Source organism: Ochlerotatus camptorhynchus, unplaced genomic scaffold, assembly GCF_037179485.1.
Source record: "Ochlerotatus camptorhynchus isolate MF236.1 unplaced genomic scaffold, CSIRO-AGI_Acam_v1.1 ptg000140l, whole genome shotgun sequence".
NCBI lineage: Eukaryota > Metazoa > Arthropoda > Insecta > Diptera > Culicidae > Ochlerotatus > Ochlerotatus camptorhynchus.
The window spans coordinates 1285001-1310666 of NW_027040630.1; the positions used below are offsets into that span (position 1 = coordinate 1285001).

Sequence of the window (25666 nt, forward strand, 5' to 3'; positions counted from 1 at the left end):
TTCACAAAGCGTAGGATTGTTCACCCTTTCAAGGGAACGTGAGCTGGGTTTAGACCGTCGTGAGACAGGTTAGTTTTACCCTCCTGGTGAGCGATATTGTTGCGCTATCTTAACGGAATTGCTGTGCATTACGAGAGGAACCACAGCTACGAGCCGTCCTGAATGAACTATATCCACCTTCTCAAGGTGGTTTGTTTAAAAGGACGTTAATAGATGGAAGCACAGCTACGAGAGCCGGGTAAAGCAGGTGCATAAGAACGCCTATCAATGGTTGTTGGGTTCTGCCCTGACCGGCGATTTGCGACCTCTGTGCACCTGAACTCCGATTCTTACCTCCACGCGGTGCCCGGTGGGATTGCTGGTGGTGATATTTGCCGTCAGTAATGCGAACAAGAACGGGGGATCATCGTTGTCACCAAAGCACTACTGTCAATTATCGGTAGTGCCCGTGATGACGATGACAGAGCAAAAAGCTTATAGCCAAGTCTAAGTAGCCTGTGAGTATAGCTACCTGCGGATGCTAACCGGCTGGGTCTGGTTACGACTTGGCCGTCCTGAATGAACTTTTTCCACCTCTTCAAGGTGGTTCGTTTAAAAGGACGTTAATAAATGGAAGCACAGCTACGAACCACTAGTTCGACCGGACTTTGGTATAAAGCTACGTTCGTTGGATTATGCCTGAACGCTTCTAAGGTCGAAACCAAACCGAGCTGATAGTGTCCCCCATAGGTGGTCGGTGATCATGTGGCAAAAAAACCTGCTAGCGTGATTTCACGTTGGCATCTTATTGCATGCACGCAGACAAAGCCCTTGCGCGCGGCGTCGTACAGCAAGTATCTGGAATACTGGAACGCTGGTGGCGCTGCTCAGCATCAATATATGATTTCGATACCTGAGACCTCCTACAAACGATAGGTTTATAGGCTGGGAGTTGCGAGTTGCAGAGAGGTGTACATTTCGATCTTCTCATTATCGAACCCAAGGGAGAGATATTGCGGCTAAACGAACTACAGCAGAGTAAGGATGCTGGAGCCCCATCCAGCTCGTCCCAGGAGGTCGATAAGCCCTGCACAAACCCTCGTTGTGCAAAGGCAGGCCCAGCACAGCTGCTCACTGTGCAGTAGCGAGTGTCACGTCTGTGACACACCACTAGTGTGATGCGCCTTAGCGCAATCGGCCCCCTCCCATGATGCAATGCTTTCGGGTGGTTCCGGGAAGGGCAAGGGTCAAGAGTACAGGGTAAGGTTTAGTGGATCGGTAGCGCTACTTCTCCCATCCCCACACTCTGAGTTATCTTCTCAGGTGTCTGGGAGCAGAATCCCCCCTGTATAAAAAAAAAAAAATACTACCCTTGCTTGGAGGTTGCGCGCCTCCCACGGCTCACACGGTTGGTGCTGGTGCTGGTGCTGGTGGTGGCAACGCGCGAGCGGTGCGGTGGTTCCGCACGCAGGTGCTGCTCGAGGAGCACGATCTGTTCGCTTGCCTGGAAAAGAATGCCGAGGAAGTAGAAGAACTGCAAGAGCTGCCGAATGAAACGCAGGCGAAGAAGGACGAGAAGCAAAAGTTGAGGGCATTGCGGAGCAAGCAGGATAGAAAATGCAAATCGCTGCTTATCTCGAGCATTAGTGACACCCATCTGTCCAGAAGAAGAAGACGCCTAAGGAGATCTGGGAAGCGTTGAAGCGTGTTTTTGAGCGACGGAGCATCGCTAGTAGGATGCACCTGAAGCGTCAGATGCTGAGTCTGCGTTTCGAGGGTGGATCGCTACATGAACTCCGCTTTGACCGTCTCATTCGGGGGGTTATCGATCGACTGGAGCTTCTCACGTTGGGACCGTCGTTTTCTACGGTAGTAACGGCACTCGAGACCATGCCGGAAGACAACTTAAGCTTGGAATTCGTCAAATGCCGCCTGCTTGACTAAGAGGTGAAGAGAACGGGTACACCTGAAAAGAATCTTACGGTAAATAAAGGATACTCTCGACTTGTGTCTGGTGTTTCAAACGGATGAAGCAGCAGCGGTCCTTGAAGTGTTTTCAGACGCAGATTGGGCGACCGCAGATCGGTTAGTGGCTGCATGAGTTGGCAAAACAGTTTCACTTTCGTCCACCGAGGCAAAGCTAAATGCTTTGTGTAATGCAGCCTGTCATCAAATGTGGATGATTCGTCTTCTAAAGGACCTTGGGATCGATTCAGCGGAACCAACTACTTTCTACGAGGATCCATCAGTCCACTATAAGGATCGCTGAAAACTCGAAGGACTTTGGGCGCTTGAAGCACGTGGACGTGAAGCTCCATTTCCTGAAGGATTTGGTACTAAAAGGCCGATTCGTCTTGAATATCTTCGCTCAAAGGACCAAACAGCAGACATCATGACGAAGAGTTTGCCAATTGGTGCTTTCCGGCATCATCGCATCAGCATCGGTCTGATAGGCATCAATGGTTGAAGGAGGGTGCTAGATGTACAAGACTGCTACCTATTGCTCTACTTTCTACAGGCAGTTCTATATAGAGCTGGAATTAGAACGTAACAGCTTTTGTAAACAATGACTTCTCTCGATGATTTCTCGGAAGTCATGGCTCTCCCTGGCAAATCGACATCACCATCGAGTTGAGGAAGACTTCTTCTACCCGATGGATATGTTTGTTTGTGTAGGCGTGCCTTGAATTCCGAGAAATCAACGAGAGAAGTCATTGTTTACAAAGGCTGTTACGCCCTAATTCCAGCTCTATCTAGAGTTGTGAGTTTGTAAAAAGTTTTCTTGTGATTTCTCTTTTGCGGTCTTTCCATAACTCTGTTAAAATGTTCGTAGACCATCCGGTAAAGAGTTCGATCCGCGGTACACGGTAAAGACCGTAGAACATGGAGGTGGTAGCATCATGGATTGGGACTGTATTTCTTGGTATGGAGTAGGTCTCATTTTCCGTATTAATTCCATCAGATTTGAATACAAAGAAATCATGGAGGAGGTTATGCTACCCTATGCAGATGAGCACATTCCTCTTATATGGCATTTTCAGCAAGACAGCAATCCGAAACACACTTCTAGGCATGGTTTCATGCAAACAAAGTGCCGGTTATTTCATGGTCTAGTCAATCTCCTGACATCAACCCCATCGAACATTTATGGAACGAGCTTAAAAGAAAGTTATCTGGTCAAGCATTTTCAAATCAGGATCAACTATGGCCCACAGTTCAAAAAAAATGGTATGCTATACCAAAGGAAAACTGTCAGTGCTTGGTTGAGTCAATGTCAAGAAGATTGAACAAGATTCTACTTAACAATGGAGGGCACAGCGGTTACAAAGCGTCATTATACGATTATTTTCAAGCTTTCTATACTATAGTTTTATGTAACACACCTATTTCACAGACCAGGCATATTTAGTATTTGATTCTAATGAGTGAGTCATTTAATGTTTGAAGTTTGAGTTTTCTCGTGCAGTTACTTAATTTTTATTACACTATCAAATGCTTAGATTTAAAGTCGACTAAAATGAAGTTGGATGAACATAACCTAAAATTTCGGATTTTTTTTTTTGCCTTCACCTATTTGATCAGCAGTGTATTCTTTAACGCAGTAACAAAGCCTGACTCAAAGCAAATCTGTACGCAGGTTCCAATGCACACCAGCACTTCTAGTATACTGTGGGGAATCTCCATACAAAGAGGTGGCCAGGTGGTTCTTGCTCATTCTGTATTGTTTGGCATGTTTTGTATTAGTATGTGTCTACGTCAATCATTAAACATCGTTTTGAGGTCCTGAGACCTTCTAAGTTCTCCAAAATATCCTGTAGTTAAGATCTTGGTGCCCTATTGACTCAATGTGGATTGATACACACGTTTCTGAAGTATTCAACACATCATCGGAGCCTTATAAAGCTATATTATATTATCTTAGAATGGTTGCAATAAGATATTCAATGCTCTCCGAACCATTCTCCAAAATTAGGACTAGAAATATTAAAAAAAAGCGCAACTGAATTCACCATTGCCCTGGGTATAAGCGCTTCTAGATCAAGGACTACGGCCCGGACAACCCTGGCATCCGGTGAACATTAGCATCGACGGTATCTATGTTTTGGTCACGTTTGACCATCAATGCCGGGAGTCAAGTAGGTCACCAAACCTCCGTGCAGATATTTTCGTTGCTTCCAGAGTTGGAACTTGAAGCTTGAAGGGTTTGAAACAATCACAAAAGCAGGTGCTCAAGAAGTGACCGTTTACATCACGCTACACACAAAACAATAATTTCAGGATAATGCTGCATAACACATTCAAGATTATCGATGAATAGTGAATGGAATCCAGAACGAATCGAATTTATCCAACACAAATTCGAGAAAATTAAACAAATTTTATTGAAATTCGTTAAAAGAAATGTAGAGCGGAATACCAGATTACTTTCGTCCCCCTCGATTTACGCTGGTTACCGTGCAGAGCACCCAGAGAAATTTGGTTTCATTCGAGTTGTTTGCAGATGACAGGCGTTTTCAGCCCTGTGCATCCAAGGATTTTCAAATATCTTGAAAAAAATATAGTCTGCACCGCTGGTCCTGTCTGCTTCTTATTGCGAAAATGTTCTGTCCCTGGTAGGATTGGGCGATCTTGAGAGAAAGATCGATCTTTATGGATCGATCTTATATTTGGCTCTAGAATCAATTCACTGATTAAATCGGTACCAAAGAATCGATCTTTGGTAGATCGATCTTTTGATTTTTTTTATACGCTTTTTTACGTCGGTACCCCAAGAAATTATTTCCTTTATAATATCTAATCTAATCTAATCCTAATCTAATCTAATCTAATCGTATCTAATCTAATCTAATCTAATCTAATCTAATCTAATCTAACACCAACACAGCCAGTTCATGAAAGCATCCTGGAAAATGATAGATATACCTCCATCACTTTTTTTTTCTATTTATTATCATAAATGCGCAAAATATATCAAAACGGCCAGGCCTACTGTGCAGCATTTAAGGGGCAAGATGATTTAGAAACATCGGGCAGGTTTAAATCCAAGATTTAAACACGATGCTTCAGAATCCAATAAATGGATGAAACGTGGACATCTCGTACCGTACAAACATAGTGTAGTTAAATCGTTAGTTTCCACTGGTTGATATAACGTTGTACGATGCACATCGATTTTGCGAACAAAATTACATCCATTGATGTAATATTGTATCTGCTTTTTGCTATTACATCATTATTTCATACATCAGCTTGAATTGCATTGATCGATATTACATTTTTTTTTTGCTGTGTATGGCATATGGTTATAATATTCAGTTAAATGTGGTAATTTACAATGATATAACAAAAATAACATATTTTAGTTTTATGTTCTCGGCTTGAACAAAATGTTTGATTGTATATCAAAAGACATAATGTGGAGACAAGGAGCATTGAGCACAGAATGGAGGGAGCGCGACCCTTCAATTGTTGCTGTATACGTAAATTAAATATTGGAAACGCAAATAGTGACGTCATTGTAATCCAGCTAATAACCTAAGAAGAAGACGAGAAAACTGGCTTCTTACTCTTTAATCTCTATCTCTATCTCTATGTCTATCTCTATCTCTATCTCTATCTCTATGTCTATCACTATCATCTCTATCGCTATCATCTCTATCTCTATCTCTATCGCTATCATCTCTATCTCTATCTCTATCTCCTATCTCCTATCTCCTATCTCCTATCTCCTATCTCCTATCTCCTATCTCCTATCTCCTATCTCCTATCTCCTATCTCCTATCTCCTATCTCCTATCTCCTATCTCCTATCTCCTATCTCCTATCTCCTATCTCCTATCTCCTATCTCCTATCTCCTATCTCCTATCTCCTATCTCCTATCTCCTATCTCCTATCTCCTATCTCCTATCTCCTATCTCCTATCTCCTATCTCCTATCTCCTATCTCCTATCTCCTATCTCCTATCTCCTATCTCCTATCTCCTATCTCCTATCTCCTATCTCCTATCTCCTATCTCCTATCTCCTATCTCCTATCTCCTATCTCCTATCTCCTATCTCCTATCTCCTATCTCCTATCTCCTATCTCCTATCTCCTATCTCCTATCTCCCATCTCCTATCTCCTATCTCCTATCTCCTATCTCCTATCTCCTATCTCCTATCTCCTATCTCCTATCTCCTATCTCTATCTCTATCTCTATCTCTAGCTCTATCTCTATCTCCATCTCTATCTATATTTCTATCTCTATCTCTATCTCTATCTTACGCACTTCATCGGCAATCACGAGCTGGTTCGCGGTTAACAGAAAAGCGATTCGTTTTCATCCCCGTATTGTCCCCTTCCTCTTAGCTAATAACATAGGGAGCAATCCTAATGATGACGTTATGTTCGTTACATTAACCACGCAGTCTCGGGTGAGAGTAAATCGTTTTTTTTTTGTTTCGATGTAAATACACTTAAAAAATTTAACACCCTTATTTTGAAGATCGAAATGATCGAAAGAAAAGATCGATTTTTTTCGATTTTTTCATAGGCAAAGAATAGATTCAAAAATCGGAAATCGGCATGAAAAGATCGATCCAAGATTGCTTAATTCTAGTCGCTGGCATAAAAAAGTTCAGAAATGTCACGACATTTTTGCCACTTACCAGTTTGTTGTTGTGTGTCTTTACTATAGAGATTAGTTAATAGTTACGTTTAAGGGGCTGTTCATAAACTACGTAGGGGAGAGGGTTAACAATTATCCACGGACAATTCAAATTTAAAAAAGTGTGTATGGACAATTAATCATATTGTCGAGCAGTTTTGGAACGACCTTCTACCAGCGATTTTACGGAAATGAAACAATAAATTCCAGATTTTTCAAGCATATTACAATTAAGACCCTATTTTCTCTAGGTTATAGAAGAAAAAATATCATAATATTGTTCCACGTTAAAGTTCGAGTGGTAGGAAACGTCATTTCAAACTGCTCGAATGATGTGATCCATTGTCTACGCAGGGGGAGGGGGGTCAAGAATCCAAAAAAATGTCTATGTAGCTTATGAAAAGCTCCTAACGCACGCGCATTAGCGGGAGCAACGCTGTGTAAAGTTGTTTATTATTTTCCTTTGGCTAACCTAAAAAATGTATGAAAGTAGATCTGTCAAAATGAGTTTGACATCGATATGTTATGTATTTTCCTCGGATATTCACTAACACGCTCTCACATATCGCACCAATACAACCGGACGTGAACATCTCTATGGTCATTAGGAAAAGTATCAAATCGACAGTGAGCATGCATAAGGGCGTATACGCGGTGATCGATTCTCTTCATCGATTTTCTCTTTGCATTGCTACAGCTAAGTCTCGCTGAATATTTCAAATGGTCCTATCTGCTTTGATCGATTCTCTTCATCGACTTTCTCTTTTCATAACCACTGCTATGCAAACAGATTTCGCGCTAATTCTACCACACAGTTTGAAGTTTTTATCTAGCGTCCAAAACGTCAAATACAACTGGGAAAGGTTTTGCAGCTGAGTTATTGACGAAAGAGAAAGTCAATGAAGAGAATCGATCAATGCAGATAGGACCTTTTGAAATTTTTATCACTTAGTGAAACAATTTTCTATAATTTGTTCGATGCAGAGTTGTAACAGGTTGTAATGGCTATCAAAAGCAACAGCAAACGCACCGAGAAACGTTAATTCTAGAGAGTTATTAACAAATCGACGAAGAGAATCGATCATAGCGTTTACGCCCTAGTGCATGCTCACTAGACTGATGCAAAATTTGAAATTTTCGCTCCACAGTGCTCAAACGGTTCCAAATTGGGCCCTGATTAGCCTCCCAAAACTTGAACTCATTTAGTGAGAAACTGACTTGGCACAAACCATTTGAAGTTTATATGGAAATTACTATGGGAAAACCCAACATTCGATTTAAACCGAGGATAATATCAGTTGGTGCTTACCGCCATAAGATCATTCTAGTATTAGTTAAAGAGCCTGAATTCATAAAGAGACGACATCTTATTCATTTGACAGGTCTTCTGCTCGATTGAAATAAATTTTCCTATAACTTTGACAGATAATCGATTGTTCCAAATTTGACAAGTAGTCTCTTTATAAATTTAGGCTCTTTAGCAGTGATGGAATTCTCACCAAAATATCATTTTCGCTTGCGATACGTTTTCTCTTGGGAACTTTCCCTCACTAGTTTCACACTCCAATATTTCCTGAGCGAACTTTCTGGGATGAGAGAATGAGATATCGCGAACTTTTTTAACTCGAATCACCAACGCAAGGATACGAAAAATATCAGATCATTTTTTCTCTCTATCTCAGTACACCACATTCGTTCTTTAAAATTGCACTGCACATTTCACAAGGGAAAGATTATAGACAGAAAGCTATCCCGAGCAGTGCTGTAAATTCTAAAAATCATTTGAACATTTTTGATGAAAATGAGAAAAGTAGCTATTCGCTATCAAAGGGGACCTCCTCCGAATGGGTGATATCAGTTGCTTAGTCATTTGACGAAGGCATGGATCATTCTCATTTGAGAAACGCTATATATCATTCGATTGAGTGTAAACTACACACAAACGGAGCTCTGTTCGGGATCATTTTCCTGGATTTCTTCCATACTCCACTGGCGTATATCAAATGATACTGAGTGACTCAATTGACAGTGACAGTGAGCTTCGAATGAGAAAGGGGCTCTTTGTAGCTGAGAAAATTTCCTATGAGTACACAAGGCTAACTTAGTGGTAGATCATTATGGCGAAATTTAAAGACGAGGTGAACAAAATAATCACTTTTCCCATAGTAATACCTTTATAAATTTTAGATGGCCAGTGGAGAATGAGATCACAACCCAATAAGCTCAAATTTTGGGAGAATTATCTGAACCTGATTAAAAATCGATTGAGTTTAGTGAAGCAAAGCCGATATTTTGAACCACCCTAATAAGCATGTTCTCAATGCAGTAAGACTAATCAACAGAATGCTTGCTAGCTTACACTAAACATGTCTAAGCGCCAATTTCAGTGGTCTAACTGTACTTCGCACTAATAGCATAGTACTTCTTGTCGAAGAGTACAGCCACAAATGATGATTTCGTTAGCAAAGATTAGACTCTTGGTGAGTATCTACTATTAGCTGGTTGCTTTGAGAACTTAAACTATAAATAAATCCGGAAAACTTTGAGATTAGGGCGTAATTTCTTTTGTAAACACATACTTAATTCGCCGATTTCTCGTGAATTAAAGTTCAATCTAAAAAACTAACAACACAGACAGGTGGAGGAATGATTCATTTGGTATGGTATAGTTCGCTAGATTGTGCTTTGGTTCGTGAGAAATCGTTGAATGACGTGTTTGTTTACAAAAGCAATTACGCCCAAATCTCAAAGTTCTCTGGAAATGGTATTTAATGTGAAGGATGTGAAAAATATCGAAGAACGAGAAGAAAACAAACAGACACTCTCGCGTGATCATCCCCTACCTTTACTCGCTGGAAAAAAAAAGAACAAAGCTGAGGGGATATTTGGTTGGTTCAAATCACGAGTACGTGTGAAATGATGTGAGATGGAGAGAAGAAAGATCTTTCGCGATACGAAATGAAAATTTCTCTCGCTCTACGCTTTCATGAACTTTTTATCATCTCTCGTTCGCGAACTTTTTGTGAGAAGTTCCTTTGGGATTTATCTCTGCAATGAGCTGTGATAGAACTTTTTTTGAAAATGATTTTTCCAACACTGCTCTTTAGTATTAGTAATCCAAAAAAACCGTACATAATGCAATTTGTGACGTAGGTAATTGCATGTACGTACAGTGCTGTCATGCAGTTGTGTGTGCTCGATTACTTCACCCCGGTAATCCAGTTCATTGAGTTTTACACTCTCGAGGCAAGGTTACGGTAAAATGAAAGTAAGACTAACGCAAAAATTTAGCTGAATTAAAGACATACCTCAAAATATCTGTATATACTTTTACCCTATCAACAAATTTGTATAGGGGAAATGTATGTAATGTCGGCCTAAATGTCTCTAATTTGGGCCCATACATAAATGCAGCAATCGACTAAATTTTCAATAGCGGCTAAAAATATCCATTAGTACCGTCCCAATGAAGCGTTCATCTAGATAAAATTTGTTTAATAGTAGATTTTTAGCGATGGGTCCAATCTTAGATCCATAGGCCAACATTAGAGCCATTTCCCCTATCTGTATATACAGATTCTTGGCTTAAAAACTGCTAAAAAATCTGTATAAATACAGATTATTCTGTTTTTTTGGCATCCCTGCAACCCACTGGTGGGTCGCAACCCATAAGCGAACCCCACACATATTAGTATATTGATGCGAAGGGGAATAATATTGATGATGTGAATACAGAAATATTGTCAATATTGTATTGAATGTATTGACAATATTATTATTGTATCGTGTAGGGTCCACTATAAATTTAGAAACACTGGTTTAGACGATGAAATTAAGCGTTCAACTCACTTGAATTACGTATTGAACGATCAGAAAGTTGATGGACGTCCAACTTTTTTTATTCATTTTCAACTCACTCTATCCTCGACCACCAGATCAAGATCAAGGTGATGAGTTGAATCACCTTACTTGAACCGAGCTTTCGATTAAATAGATATCCCTTAAATAATTCCTCATTATTCGTATTTCAAAATATGTCCAACATATTCAAACAGAGCACTCGCAATCAACGAAAAGTTAGCTAAATATACCATAAATCCCCCAAGGGGCACTTACCAGATTTCAATCTCAGATTGTCTGGGATGGGAATGGCCAACGTAGCCGGATTGAACGGTGTATGGTACTGCTGGTGTTGGGGAGGCGGCGGTGTCGTCGAGGAAGGATATGAGTGTGAATAGGACTGCGTCTGCGGCTGAGGCACTGGTGGCGGAGGGGGTGGTGGAATTAGCATCGGCGGTGGAATATGTCCCAGGTGCTGGTGATACTGCTGAACCTCCGACAGCAGATCGTCCTGTTGACCTACGGCACTGATCATTCTGTTCAATGTTCACTTTTTTTATCTGTGTATACAATTTTCCACCCAACTGCGAATACAATTTAGCCAATAATTTCACATTTGTAACGACCGTAAATCAATTGATAATAAACAATCCGAACCTGGCCAGCCAGCCAGCCAGCCAATGCCAGCGGGTGGTTGATCCGGATAAACAACAACGACCACGACGACGAGCACTACCCGATCGCGATCCGGCCAATCGATGGACTGACCGACTATTTCTGGGCTGGACCACTCTCACACCACTACTGTTCTCGATCGTTGTCCAGAGCCAGACTGCTCCCGGCCAAACGGTGCAAATATTTTGACAACTCCTCCAATCCCATCCAGAGTATTGGTAATGCGTGACGGAGCACGATCGTTTGGATCCACGTTTGTTTATGGCGAATCCTTCGATGGGATCGTGCAAAATTCAATTTTCAGAAGACGACCGTCATCGGCGATGATAGCGAGTGAGAGAGAGACAGTGTCGGTATGCGCGTAAATGACGGACTTTGGCAGGCGAGAACCGTTTTGAGCACGCGTCCGGTGGCAACTAAACGCGCCAGCAGCCAAAGAGCCGTTAGATCTCCGCGTCCAGGGAGAACGAGAGCAGGGCAAGTAGTTTTTGGCCAGCAAGCGCAAATATAAACATCCGAGAAATGTGCGATTATGCCATGGTTGGTCGGTCGGTCGGTCGGTCGGTCGAGACGAGGTTTGAAATTCATATTCGAGACCGGTGTGGGACAGTGCGGCGAGCATAACGCGATAGAGCTCCTTCGTACACAGATTTTTGAGCCAACTGTCAGACCGATTGAGCCGATTTACCACCAGGTCGAACGGAAGCTGAACACTTTTCGCTCTTGGACGCTCTCCGCTCGTGCAACCTCGCTGCACCGAACACTTTGTAGCGTGCTCTTGCGCCGTGAGCTCATCGCTACCATAATTTCCAGTGGCTTTTCTGAATGAGTTCACCGAAACGAGGGGAGCAACGTTAATCTAGTTCAAACAACACACAGACAGGTCGGAGATGTTTACGCGTTCTCGAAAATCTTCAATCAGAACGCATGTGGCCAATGGTCCGGCACGTCTGAGTAGTTCATTCCGAGCTCGTTAGAAGGATGGACGAAACTGGCGGGCGGTGCGTGGAGGTGGCCACCAGCATTTCCATTAATTCTCTTGTTATTCGATGTTTTTTGAGGTTTCGACGAGGTGGATTTGCCACAGCTGTTTTGGCCAACTTGAATTTGTGGTGGCTGGGCATCACGCACGTGCACGGTCCGGCATCAAGCCTGCATGCGAGGGAGTCAGTTTTTGTTTGGACGCAACGGATTCTGAGATCGATCGTTTGGAGAAAATTGAGTTCGGATGTGGTTTTGGATCGTGCTTCGCTCGGTTGCTTACATTAGCGAGTAATTTCTAGTAATCATGTGTTAATGTCGATTCACCGATGCTCAATGGCGACTGGAGTGAGTCAGGTTTTGGAGAGATACTTTCGGAGCTGGGAGGAAATTTATTATATTTACTTATGATTGGTTTCAGAAAGGCTGAGTCGGGATAGATGGTACTGGATGTAGAAGATTTATGTTTTAATTTAACCTAGTTAGGTGAAAATCCGTAGATTTTGTAGTTTCCAACTTTACAAAAAAAAGATAACAGGTTGTGAGATTTGAGTACTTCTCCAAGCTACTTACACCTACATGATACATCGTTCTTCAGGACGCCGTTTGCCCGAAAGCAAGCTCTCATGAACTTGATTCAACTAGAGTATATGTATAAGAGTCAGCGTTGTCAGATATACCGATTTATCGGTATTTATACCGATTTCCAAACTAGATACCGATACACAGATAAGGTTCCTCAGAATACCGATTTTAAGATTTTATACCGATTTATACCGTTTTTTATTACTAATCAAAATTATTATTGCCTGCCCGCGCTCGAATTTCGGAGATATTTTTTGTAAGAGACTTTTATCTTTTTGAATACCTCATATTTTTTTAGCCTTCAAAATTCTATACAATCATCTCTAAAGATGCCTTATGCTTCATACTCCCTCGACTAATGTTTTCATTTCCTCACCGTTTTTGGCTGCCCATCAATCGAGAAATAGTCGATGGCTCTTTCCGGTAATTTTAAACATTATTTAACTTCCGGAAGTTTTTATTCATTTTTAAACTTCCTGAAGTTTCAACGGATCCACACTAGCTGCATGCACATTTAAGAAGTTCTGAAACTTCAGAAAAGTCCAGGCGTTTGTGTAAGTTTCGATAAATTAAAGACCGTTTCATTAACTTCTGTTAAAATTCGAAAACCCGGAATTTTCAGAAAAGTCCAGCGAACTCCAGTGAACTTAGGGAAACATCATACATATTTTGGAAACTTCACGAGTCCAAAGAAATTTAATGGCTTTCAGGAACTTTAGTGAAGCTCAGAGAACATCAGGACAGATCAATTAATTTCAATGTAATTGCTGAAATTATAAAGGAGTTCCGAGAAACTCAGGCAATTCCCGAAAACTTCAGCAATGTCCTGCAAATTAAGGAAACGTAAGGAAAGTTACATGGACATTAGATCATTGTGAGAACATTTTATGGGAAGTTCTATGCTTTTTAATGGCAGTGTCGATAACTTTTAAAAATTAAAAATTTGGGAAGATCAGAGAACTTCAATGTTGATGTTACAATAGATTCCAGAAAATTATGAGAGCACTTAAAGATTTCGTAATCTTCAAGAAAGTCCAGAGATCTTCTAAGATGATTCGTGATATTCCGGTAGTCTTATTATAATCAGGGATGTTCCGAGCGCTAAGAGGATGGCCATAAAACTCCAAAACATCCACTAATTTCAGGAAAATTACTTGTAAGGAATTTCGAGGAATTATGGAATATTCCTAAGTGCATTTAAGGAATGTTCTGAAAACTTCAGGAAAATTTCGGAGTCTTCAGGGATGTTTTTTTTATATCAGGAAAATTTTCTGGATCATTAGAACATCCTCCAGGAATCTCTTTCTTCCGGAATTATGTCCTTGTTTCTTTCGACTGTTCCGTAAGCGCTCTGGCTACCGATTTTCTTCAGATGTTTCTTCCAATCTACATTAGGAAGTTTCTGCCAGCGTCTCCAGAAAGTTTATTTCGTCTTCTTAAGGAAGTTCAATTAGTTCTCCCAGCAATTTCTTTCGTCTTCTTCTGGAAGTTTTGGTTTTTTTGTTCGACTTCTATTGGAAGGCTTTTCCGAGCTTCTTCTGTATTTCTCTGGAAATGGCTACTTCTGGAAATTTACTTCCGGTTTCCGAAACTTTTTTGGCTTCCTTTGGATGTTACATCCGATTTTTTCCGATAGTTTATTTAAATTTTCGCCACAAGTTTCTCAATTCGTGTCTCGGAAGTGTCCCAGAGGTTTTTCCAGCTTTTCTCTAACTTTATCCAGGAGAGCTTCGTTCGTCTTTCTCTTGATGTTTTTTCAGCTCCATTCAGAAGCTAATTCAAACATTCCCCGGAGTTTTCTTCCGATCATAGTTCAAAGGCTAAAATTTTGCTTTGGTTAAAGGCTTTCTCAGTCTTAAAACACTGCAAAGACTACGATGTAATCTGCCCGACATTTCGGCCATAGGTTGTGCCTTTTTTCAAGGGAAAATATTGTTTGTTGTTATTGTCAATAGTTTAGTCGTTGTTGTGGCTGATTTTCCATATTTTTGATTCATTTAATGATATTTAATTGAAAAAACACTACTTAGTCACAACTTTGACCAGAACTTGAGTAAAACTATATATTTTTTTAAATTAAATTAAAAAATTAAAGAGTGTTTTAAGACTGAGAAAGCCGTCAAACAAAGCAATTCCCTTCAAATCTCAGTCGTCACCATCGTTAAAATTGTCGCTTTCAAAAACGGCAAAAAATATAAAATTAAATAAATAGTACACACAAACAACAAAAATTGTATCAATAAAAATAATGCATTTTTGACTTGAAAGTGTCCCTAAATTCCTTGTTTCAACAATGAAAATATTCGAAATAAAAGTCAGTTTTTCAAATTGAATGTTTTTCTTTCACTTTTGACCCGTGATTTTAAAAGTGCATAGTTTTAAAACAAAAATTGTACAACTGTCAAAAATACCCCTTCATCGATGTTTTTACTGGCTGCACTGAAATCTCATTTGCCGCCTTTTCCGTTAGTCTGGCTGCTGTGAATATGACATCCAGCTCAGAAGTAGCAACTCTAGTGATTCTTCCCATTCAGCATCTTTTCTTCAATGGATATTCCAGCATTATTTGCTGGATCTACGAAGTGATCCAAGGGCAATTGACATTCCAAATGGTAAGTTCGATATTTTCAATGTTATAGTTTCGGATTTTTAGATTCTTTTTTCTAGCAGACTACGCAATTTGCCAGGACAACCTGTTGAAGTATCAAACCCTTTGGAAGCGCTATGGTACCTCTGCCTTCATTGTAAAAGTTGGCCTCCTAGCAGCAGGAGCAATTTTTATATCTTTCGTTGCATAACGTTAAATTAATGTTGTAAACCAGAATAAAAATAAATAAATAAGTAAATAATTTTTGAGCATTTTTGCTTGAAATCCAAACGATTGTTTTGAATATAAAATGAAAGATTAAGTAATTTTGTTAAAAATCTTCGTTATCAATTTCAAAATATTGTGTTCTTCTATTCAAAATAGCACTTATTGTTTTAATAATATCTCATGTTCAATCCAAAAGTTTGTTTTGAAATAACACGAATCCGTTTTTATTTCCAACACTGCCAAACTTTTGATTTGACAGTAGTACAATTAATTTTGATAGTTTCAACTTTTAAAAGCAGTGAGCAGGCAACTTTTGATTTGACGGTTGGCTGATTTTCGTATTGAAAGCTTACCGCTTTCTACCAAAAAGAACCAACGCAAACTTTTAATTCTACCAACGGATTTTTTAATTTTAGCAATGATTATTTTTTGTGTGTACATACCGAAAATACCGATTTTTTAATACTTTTGATACCGACAAGCTTTAAAACAATCTGGCAACGCTGATAAGAGTCACGTCAAGAGAAAAATAGTGGAACTAGCAACACGGTTTTTGAAAGATTCCCTTCCCTTTCACTTGACAACAGAGACTTCTGCATCAACCGAGGGGTGCGACACATCTAAATCCCAATTTAAGATGGTCAAAAAATCTCACGCTAGCGAATCAATCCACAATTTTTTTTTTTTTTTTCATCTCTTGCATCTAAATTCATCTACTCACATCGCTCTCCACCTTTTTGCAGGAAATCTTCTGAATCCTCATCAATCTTCTCTCTATCTATTAAGCGCGCACGCATTACACAACAGCAAAGCAAAAAAAAATCCTGCATCTTAGATAGAGTCGCCCCCCTCGGCATCAACTTAAAATGACTTCTAGCGAGAAAATAAATAAGCGGCTGTAGTAAATCATGAAATATTATCAGTGGTTTTGTCGAATTATATTGTTTGTTTATTTTGCACGATAGGTAGCCGGTTTTACCATAGAGGTAACTCTAAAGGCCCAAGCGCAATGACAGCGGAAGCGGAACGGCAGCGGCAGCGGAAAAGCCCGATCTGAGTAAGCCTACTTGTCGGATTGAAAACTAGTTAGAATCAAATCGACTTCGGTTAGGCATCTTGATGTCATTTGTGACAACTGTCAAACTTTCCGTTTCCGTTCCGCTTCCGCCCACATTGCGCTTGGGCCTTAAGACTGCTTAGTAGGTCCCGAAGAAACGTGCTCATCTTTATGGCGCAGCTCTGGTACTATCTTCGGTCCCAAGCTAGTCGATGCACCCCTCGAAACATAGAAACATCCACGAACCAAAAGGTAGACTTGGCTTCACACTTGGCGTGACTCATTACACCGACTCTAGATTCATGCACCATTCCTTAAAGGCCCACGCACATTAGATCCGGATCGGACGCGTTGCGGCTAAGTGACAGCTAAATCTATTGTCTAACTGTCAAATTTACGTCAACGCAACGCAAACGGATCTAATGTGGGTGGCCCTTAACTGAGATCATTTCCGGCCCAAATTGCTAAAAACAATGTCAGTTTTGTCTCGACCCCCTCGTCGACGCCTTCCGACTTGAATGAAACATTGCACACATGTTCGCTGCATTTTTCATCTAAGGCTGTGTTACATTTGGTGAATTTTTACTTAAATTTGACAGATGGAAATTTTTCAAATAAACCTGCTATCCAGCATTTTACGAGCGCTTATGGCCGCCACAATCTGTCTGAGTTTTTGGTAGGGAACATATGATTTGACGTTTGGGTTGTGTCGTTTGACTGGTAAGCGTTCAAATTTGATCGTTTACACGTCAAACGACACAAGCCAAACTTCAAATCTTATGTTCCCTACCAGAAACTCAGCCAGATTGTGGCGGCCATAAGTGATCGTAAAATGCTGGATTCCAGCAGACATATTTCTGACAGACAAGGAATCAATTTTGACAGACGCTTTCTTGAAAATCGGCCGATCAACAACAGAGGGATTTTAGAACATCTTAATTTATTTTCGAAGTGTCAAATCTTAGTTAAAATTTTCCAAATGGAACACAGCCCAAATATATTTTTTCTCAAGAGTAACTTTTGAAAAGGGCGTGTTCATAAAATAGATTTTTTTTTCTTCTAAAAATCGCAACATGAAAATGATTGATCTGAGCAAATCGACACTGAGAAGAAGTTGTTGGCAATTAAATGCACGGCGAATAAGAACGACTCAAATTTGAGTTTAGTTCACTCATAATCGCCAAAAGTGCAGGAACTCAGCGATGAGTAAAATTTGTCTCATGGTTTCCTGTGGAAAACCTAAAAAATCTGCCGGAAAATGAGGAAATTGACCAATATTTTATTCAGTCTCGGAGAAGTACCAATAAACTGAGTGAATCCAATCTTTATTTTTCTCAAATTCGGGAATTATTCCCTGGATAATCCTGGAAAAACCTGGGAAAACATGAGACAAATTAACTCATCGTTGAGTTCTTGCACTGTTGACGATTATGAGTGAACTAAACTCAAATTTGAGTCGTTCTCATTCGCCGTGTGTTCTTTGAGAAAAAAACACAGAAAGAAAAAACACAGTAAATTCATACAAAAATTATAAAACGTTGATTTTTGTTTGATTGGGTTTGATACCCACTTGAAGGCATTGGATTTTTTCCACCATTTTCGCAACATATCTCACAACTGGTGATACATGATCTTGCCTTCTACACAACAAATTTCTTAAATCTTGTTCGGTACTTTTTTTTTGCTGGATTCGTTCTGTAAAATATAAATTTTACCGAAAACTTTGTAAAAGTATTGATTTACCAATTTTCCGCAATCAAAACTGCTGAATTTCCATAATTTATAGAAATCTACCGAAAACTGTAAATCAAAATTACTGATCTAAATCGTAAATTGCTACAATTCCACAATACTGTAAACATTGTGACGAATGTGCTGTAAATATAATCTTTTACAAAAACAAACAGCAGTAATGTACCAGACTTTTGTAAAAAATACAGAACAGATTTGCAAACTTCACACTGTAAAGCTTTGCTGTCATTTTGAAGTTGAGTGTTATTTAGCTATCCTTAGTGAATAGTAAGACGTTACTTTTTTCCTATAATCCGTCCAATTTACATCGAAAGTATAAATTATATAATGCTTCTTCATTTCTTGGACAATTGCTTTCAGACGACATGGACATTAAATGGCCAAATCTCACACACAAACCTCGTCCCCAACAGCAAAAAGCGAATTTGTGCACGGTTCGCTACTGGGTCGCTAACCACGGTCAGGTTCTTACTTTATATACGGACGCACGATGAAAATGTATGTTTATAGAAATAAATAGATTATTAGTCAAATAAATGATTAATTAATCAATAAAAATCATGTTATTAATGATTAATTCAGGCAAATTAAGTACAGCCATTCGGTAAAAATTATACCGAACGCTATATTGCAAACTTCACCGATCATTCAGCAAAATTTACAGTCCTGGTCCGTACATTTTGACAGCTCACAAAGTGAACAAAATTTACCGAACGGATTGTAAATAAAAAAAAATACCGAATAGATTACCGAATGTTCAGCTGTTCCATATTCGGTAAAAAATTACGGTATACTGTAAAAAAATCTTAGTGTGTACACACCAAATTTCTTAAATCTTGTTCGGTACTTTTTTTGCTGGATTTGTTCGGTGAAATATCATTTTTACCGAATGCTTTGTAAACAATATTATTTTACCAATTTTCCGCAATCATAACTGCTGAATTTCCGTAATTTACTGAAATTTACCGAAAACTGTAAATCAAATTTACTGATTGAAACTGTAAACAACTGCGATTCCGCAATTCTGTAAAAATTGTAACGAATGTACTGTAAAAATAATCTTTTACAAAAACAAACAGCAATAAAGTACAGCATTTCCGTAAAACTTACAGAACAGATTTGTAAACTTTGTACTGTCAAACACAACCTTTGCTGCCATTTCGGTGTTGAGTGTTCTTCGGTTTTATGTTGTGAAGCGTAAGTACTTTACTTTTTTGCTAGATTGTGTTTAATTTACACCGAAAATTTAATTAGTTTTAATTTTTGGGTCAATTTCTTTCAGACCCAAACCTTAGGCAACTCAATATCCTCCTCACAAGTGCTGAGTTCGGCTCAAAAGTCCACGGTTTGCTGAGACCGGCTTTATTACTGATTTTTTATGATGTTTGTATCAACGCAATATGTATGAATGATAAAAAAATATATGGTTAAATAATCGAATGAATTTTCGGATTGGTGAATGAAAGAAATAAATAATTAATCAATAAAAGTTCTAATTTTTATGATTTATTCTGAAAAAAAGTACAGTAGATTCGGTAAAACGTATACTGAACGTTTTGGTAAACTTTACTGATCGTTAAGTAAAATTCACAGTCCGCAGGTCAGTAAATTTTGACAGCCCACAAGCGAAGAAAATTTACCGAACGGATTGTAAATTGAAAAATTACCGAATGGATTACCGAATGTTCAGCTGTTCCATATTCGGTAAAAATTTACAGTATACTGTAAAAAAATCTTAGTGTGTAGTATCGTTTCAAAACAAGTAGAAATAGTTTGACTCAACATTAGTATCAACAATCAATACGAAACTAACGATTTAAATTGGCTCACTACTTGACTAGCCTATTGGTTCCAAGCAAACGATTAACGTACCCCATTCTAGTCGAAATTCTACTACTACACAATGTTTGTTTTGATTCGCTATGAAAGTTTGACAGATAAAATGAGGGGTTCGTGGATTTTCCTATATTTCGAGGGGTGAATCGATTAACTTGGGACCGAAGAGAGTACCAGAGCTGAGCCAAAAAGTTGAGCACGTTATTTCGGGACCTTCTTGCCTTAGAGTTACCTCTATGTTAGTATTGCGTCGGTCGGATTAAAACACCCGCATGGATTTTGATAGCGATTTTTATTTGCATTACAGCTTCAAAGCTAGGGAGAAATACAATTAGTTTAAGTCAATAGAGTTCCTCAAGGGTACTTACAAATCAGTGGCCTTTAGTGATTTGGGGCCTTTTATCCGACTTTAGGTTAAGTTAGGTTAGGTTTCACTGAACTTTATTCCTACTTTAGGTTAATATAGTTTAATATAGTTTAATTATTGTAGTAATAGAAAAAAAAACAAATTTATTGTTCAGGAGTACAATCTCACGTGTTCACAGCTTGCTTGCACCTTTTCTCTTTACCGGATGTTGGCTCCTTCGATCGTGTTGCCAGACGCTTACTCGCTGACACTGACAGCTTCGAACGTTGCGCTGCACCCTTCAGCAACGTCCGTGATCAGGGTGGCCAGCTCGGCGTCAACAATCTCCCCTGGGTGTAGTCCAGAGCTCTTCGGAACTCCACTATTCTCCTCCAAATCGCCTTATTCCAATGGTCGCACTTCGTCGAACCACTTCGGTTGCCGACGGATTACCGGCAAATACTCCACTAACCGCCGTTTCCAGAATGTGTCCAGCTGCTGCTGAATCAAATCCTAGGAAACACCCAGGAGTTGACGGCGGACCAGATGGCTAAATGTTTGCGAAACACTTTCTTCCAAATTGTCGGGCTGCTTCTCCCCGTTTGAGCTTAGCAGTAGGAAATGATTCGGTGTTAGAGCCTCTGCTTCCTCGGACTCAAGGGGTAAGTACGTCAGAGCCCTTGAATTCACAATCCTTTTGACCTCCACGACCAATGTATGGAGCCCCTCGTCGTACGCTTCTTCCATAGCAGATTTCACGGATTGTCCAAGGCGTTCCCCCGCTCCGCCCATATGTGGCGCTCCTGGCGGGATGAAGGTCAATTTGGCATTGACACTGGTAAACGTTTCGGACAGTCCCTGGCTTATCTGATGTTGCAGTCCACATTCGGCTTCCTGAAAGTTTGTGCCGTTATCACTGAAAAACTCGGCTGGCGGTCCGCGGCGGCCTACGAATCGACGGACGCATGAGATGAACGACTCCGTCGATAGTGCATACGCAGTCTCTAGATGTACGGTCAGGCATGTGAACAGTGCAACCCAGCGTTTGACAGTAGATATTCCCAGCTTCACAAGCAGCGGTCCGAAATAATCCACTTCGGTGTAAGTAAAGGCTCGTTCATGATGAGCTAGACGCGCTGGAGGGAGTGGTGCCATCGAAGGATGCTGATCGAGCACGATGAATTTTACATGACATGCAATCGCGACTCACCTTCTTAACGACCACCCGCAACCTTGGAATCGTGTACCGCTGGCGGACTTCATTAACTACCGTTTCAGTGTTGCCATGACGGTAGTAGCGATGGTTTCGATGTACCAAAAGCTCTGTGACTCGATGTTTGTTCGGAAGGATCACTGGATGACGCGCGTTGTAAGAAACGTCCTTGGCGGCTCCGATACGACCCTGTTCTCGAACCAAGCCTTGCTTATCCATAATCGGCATTAGCGAATAGATAGCGCTGGATTTCCCAATGACCTTCTGACTGCTTTCGTTGGGCAGTTTGCTTGACAGTGCTGCAACTTCATCCGGATAAGTTTCTCGCTGAACCAGCTAAAGTATGATCTCTCCGACTGCCTGTAATTCCGACTGTTGCAGGTGTCCTGTGAATCTCGGCAGTTTCCCGTTCGCATTGTGCAGAAACCGTTGAAAATAAATTGTCCCAGGAGGAGAAACGGTTAAAGCCGATGGTTGGTTCGAAGGAGCAATGGTGTTCCCTCATTTTATCTGTCAAACTTTCATAGCGAATCAAAAAAAAACATGGTGTAGTACTAGAATTTCGACTCAAATGGGGTACGTTCATAGAGGTAACTCTAAGACTGGTAGGTCCAGAAGAAACGTGTTCAAATTTTTGGCTCATCTCTGGTACTATCCTTGGTCCCAAGCTAATCGATGCACCCCTCGAGGTATAGGAAAATCCACGAACCCCTGATTTTATCTGTCAAACTTTCATAGCTAATCAAAACAAAAATTGTGTAGTACTAGAATTATGACTACAATGGGGTACGTTAATCGATTTGCTAGGGACCAATAGGCTAGTCAAGTAGTGAGCCAATTTAAAATCGTTAGTTTCCACCGGTTGGTACGTTCATCGATGTACGATGTACTAGCAACAATCAATACGAAACTATCGATTTAAAATTGGCTCACTATTTGACTAGCCTATTGGTCCCAAGCAAACGATTAACATACCCCCTTCTAGTCGAAATTCTAGTACTACACTATGTTTGTTTTGATTCGCTATGAAAGTTTGACAGATAAAATGAGGGGTTCGTGGATTTTTCTATGTTTCGAGGGGTGCATCGATTAGCTTGGGACCGAAGAGAGTACCAAAGCTGAGCCAAAAAGTTGAGCACGTTTCTTCGGGACCTTCTGGTCTTAGAGATACCTTTATGGTACCAGAGCTGAGCCAAAAAGTTGAGCACGTTTCATCGGGACCTCCTGGCTAGTCTTCTGGTCTTAGAGTTACCTCTACGCTAGTCCAGTGTGAGCCAAATTTAAAATCGTTAGTTTTTACCGGTTGGTTCGGGTCTCACCGTTCTTGCTCAATCGTAGCCTGTAGTCGATAGTCGCTTTGAGGTACCGCACCACATATTTTAGCTCGTTACATACAAGCTAGTTCACTAAATTGCAAACAATGTTGCATGCAAGGTAAACAGAATCTTTTGAAACGTCAAAGTGATCCGATGCCAGCGCTACGGTGAGTAGTTCGCGGAAATGATAATATTCAAATCTGTCGTTAAATGCATAAACGATGATCCAGAATGTAGAGTAACGTCTCTTTTTATGTAATGAAACATACATCTCTGCTTTTCAAGAAGCTCTTCGAAACAGGATTATATAGACGATATCCTTTTGTCTCCTCCTCAAATCCAGTTAAACGCACGGTTTCAATTTTGGATCCCACTTGCGTCGTTTCTGCTTTGGTACTTGCACCATTGCCTTCGTTCCAAAGACCCTGGCCTGGGAACTATCAGGTTTCCTGCCGCTCCAGGTCTCTTCAGGAGTTAAACCATGACCATGAAGGTTTGCTTCAAGCAGCATGCAGCGTGCTTGTTCTGCAATCATCCGGTTGACGCGTTCCACGAGCTTATTCTGCTCTGACGTGTTGGTAGTTTAGTGCCGGATTCCTACCTGTTTCAAATAACGTTGGAATCCGTTATTAGTGTATTCCTTACCATTATACGGTTGCAGGATTTTTATCATCTGTTCGCACTGGTACTCAACCTGCGCCTGGAATTCTTTGAAGCAACCTAGGACCTCATCTTCAGATTTCGCCTTGAAGAAGTATAAGAACATCCTACGCTACCGATCATCAATGAAGGACACATAATCCCAATGGTGATGGAACTTCCATTGGTCCCGCTACGTCCGAGTGGATAACTTCAAGTCGTTCTTGAGCTCTTGATCCGCTCTTACTGAATGCAAGGACGGGTTTGCTTCCCCATTGGACAAACGGTACAATCATAAAGGTAACTCTAAGACCAGAAGGTCCCGAAGAAACGTGCTCAACTTTTTGGCTCAGTTCTGGTACTCTCTTCGGTCCCAAGCTAATCGAGTCACCCCTCGAAACATAGGAAAATCCACTAACCCCTCATTTTATCTGTCAAACTTTGATAGCGAATCAAAACAAACACAGTGTAGTACTAGAATTTCGACTAGAATGGGGTATGTTCATCGATGTACTTTGGATCGAAAGGCTAGTCCAGTGTGAGCCAAATTTAAAGCGATAGTTTCCAACCGGTGGTAGCTGTCAACATCGCTTGACTAGCACCTTCCGATTGCGCTAACTTGAACAGATCGTTTGCAATATGTAATGCCAGTTGCTACTAACTTGCCTTCTGCGTTGAAAATCTCACAGCCACTTGAATGGAACACCACCTTGTTACCGTTTGGGTACTTTGCCCTATGAAAAAAAGCTCGAGCAGAGCGATAGCAGAGCTATAAAGAGCGAGCACTCAACCGAACGAGACAGCAATCCACTAGTATACTGCTGTTCGGTGCGCTAATGTCTGAGAACCATGATAGTTTATAATCAGTAATGATTGATCTAATGTTTGCTTAGAATTAATGATATTATTAGTCATATTGTTGCTAAAACTAAACAGTGAATGAATAGTAGAGCACTAATGGCTCATTCATATACATAAAACAGATAGGAATTAGGGAACTGAATTAAATGAACTCCAGTATGAACGGTCGAATTAAATACAGAAACATACCAACTGTTATACACCTACACTTAACATACAGAAAACAAAACCCACCACCCGGATCATGGAGGAGAAGGGAAATTTGGAATGGGACTAATGGATCAAGAAGGAAAGGGACATTTTGGGAAAAGGGAAATATATGGTCTGCTACCGGTCCGAAGAATAGCACTAGTTCTTTTCCACGCCAACCTTTGAGAGAACAAGTTCACCAAGTTGAAGAACAAAGTGTAAAAAAATAGTGAACAGTCAAATACGGGTGGAAAAAACAAAGCTGCCTAATCTATTGAAACCGTAGAATCAGGACCCATTGAGTTTTACCTCAAAACCGGCTGTAAGGCCTGAGTCAGGCCACGGTCTGGGAAATCAGTCCGAGAACGCACTAGGCCAGGTAGTGCTCGATCGACCGGCTATACGTGCCAACGAGCCGACGTTCAACCTTGGTAGGAAACCTGGTACCGCGAGGAGTTCGCAGCTACAGAACCTCGTGCCATCCTGCACTGATACCACTGTCCGTGGCAATCGTGCCATTCATCGCACTCAACCAGCAGTCCCATGCGTCCAGCGCAAGTGACGCCGACGCCGCCGACGTGCAGCAATATCAGCGATCATCCGATAGCACTCGTAGCCGCCCCGTCCGATTCCCCGCAGTAGAGATCCACGTGCCGGCCGGCCCTTACACACACACACACACCCCCAGAATTTGTAAGTAGGTTTTAATTAATAAAAGTTAAATAGTGAAAGATTAGGTGACCGTGTTTGCATTTGCTGATCAGTGTCCCCTATTTGTCCGGAGCCGACCTTGAGAGCTCCGTCTCTCAAGCTCGAGCTAGTCGCCGCAAAAGAGGCTGGTGGATAGCCCACCCCGTCTGGTCCCCGTGGCTTTAGACCAGGGACCTGGGGCATTGTAGTCTTAGAGAGAGAGAGCACACGCAGTAAGTAACAACC

At 40.7% G+C, this 25666-nt stretch overlaps 1 protein-coding gene across 2 annotated transcripts in view; it reads right to left on the reverse strand.

Annotated features, from left to right (window-relative positions):
* Window positions 1-11258, reverse strand: part of LOC135700648 (band 7 protein AGAP004871-like) — a 131436-nt gene extending 120178 nt beyond the window's left edge. The window contains exon 1 of one of the 2 annotated variants that reach the window (XM_065221223.1): window positions 10742-11258. In XM_065221223.1, coding sequence (XP_065077295.1) covers window positions 10742-11000 — 259 coding nt within the window. In that variant the 5' untranslated portion in view covers window positions 11001-11258. The remainder of the gene's footprint in view (window positions 1-10741) is intronic. The other variant, XM_065221224.1, reaches the window with a different exon arrangement.
* Window positions 11259-25666: the final 14408 nt, after the last annotated feature.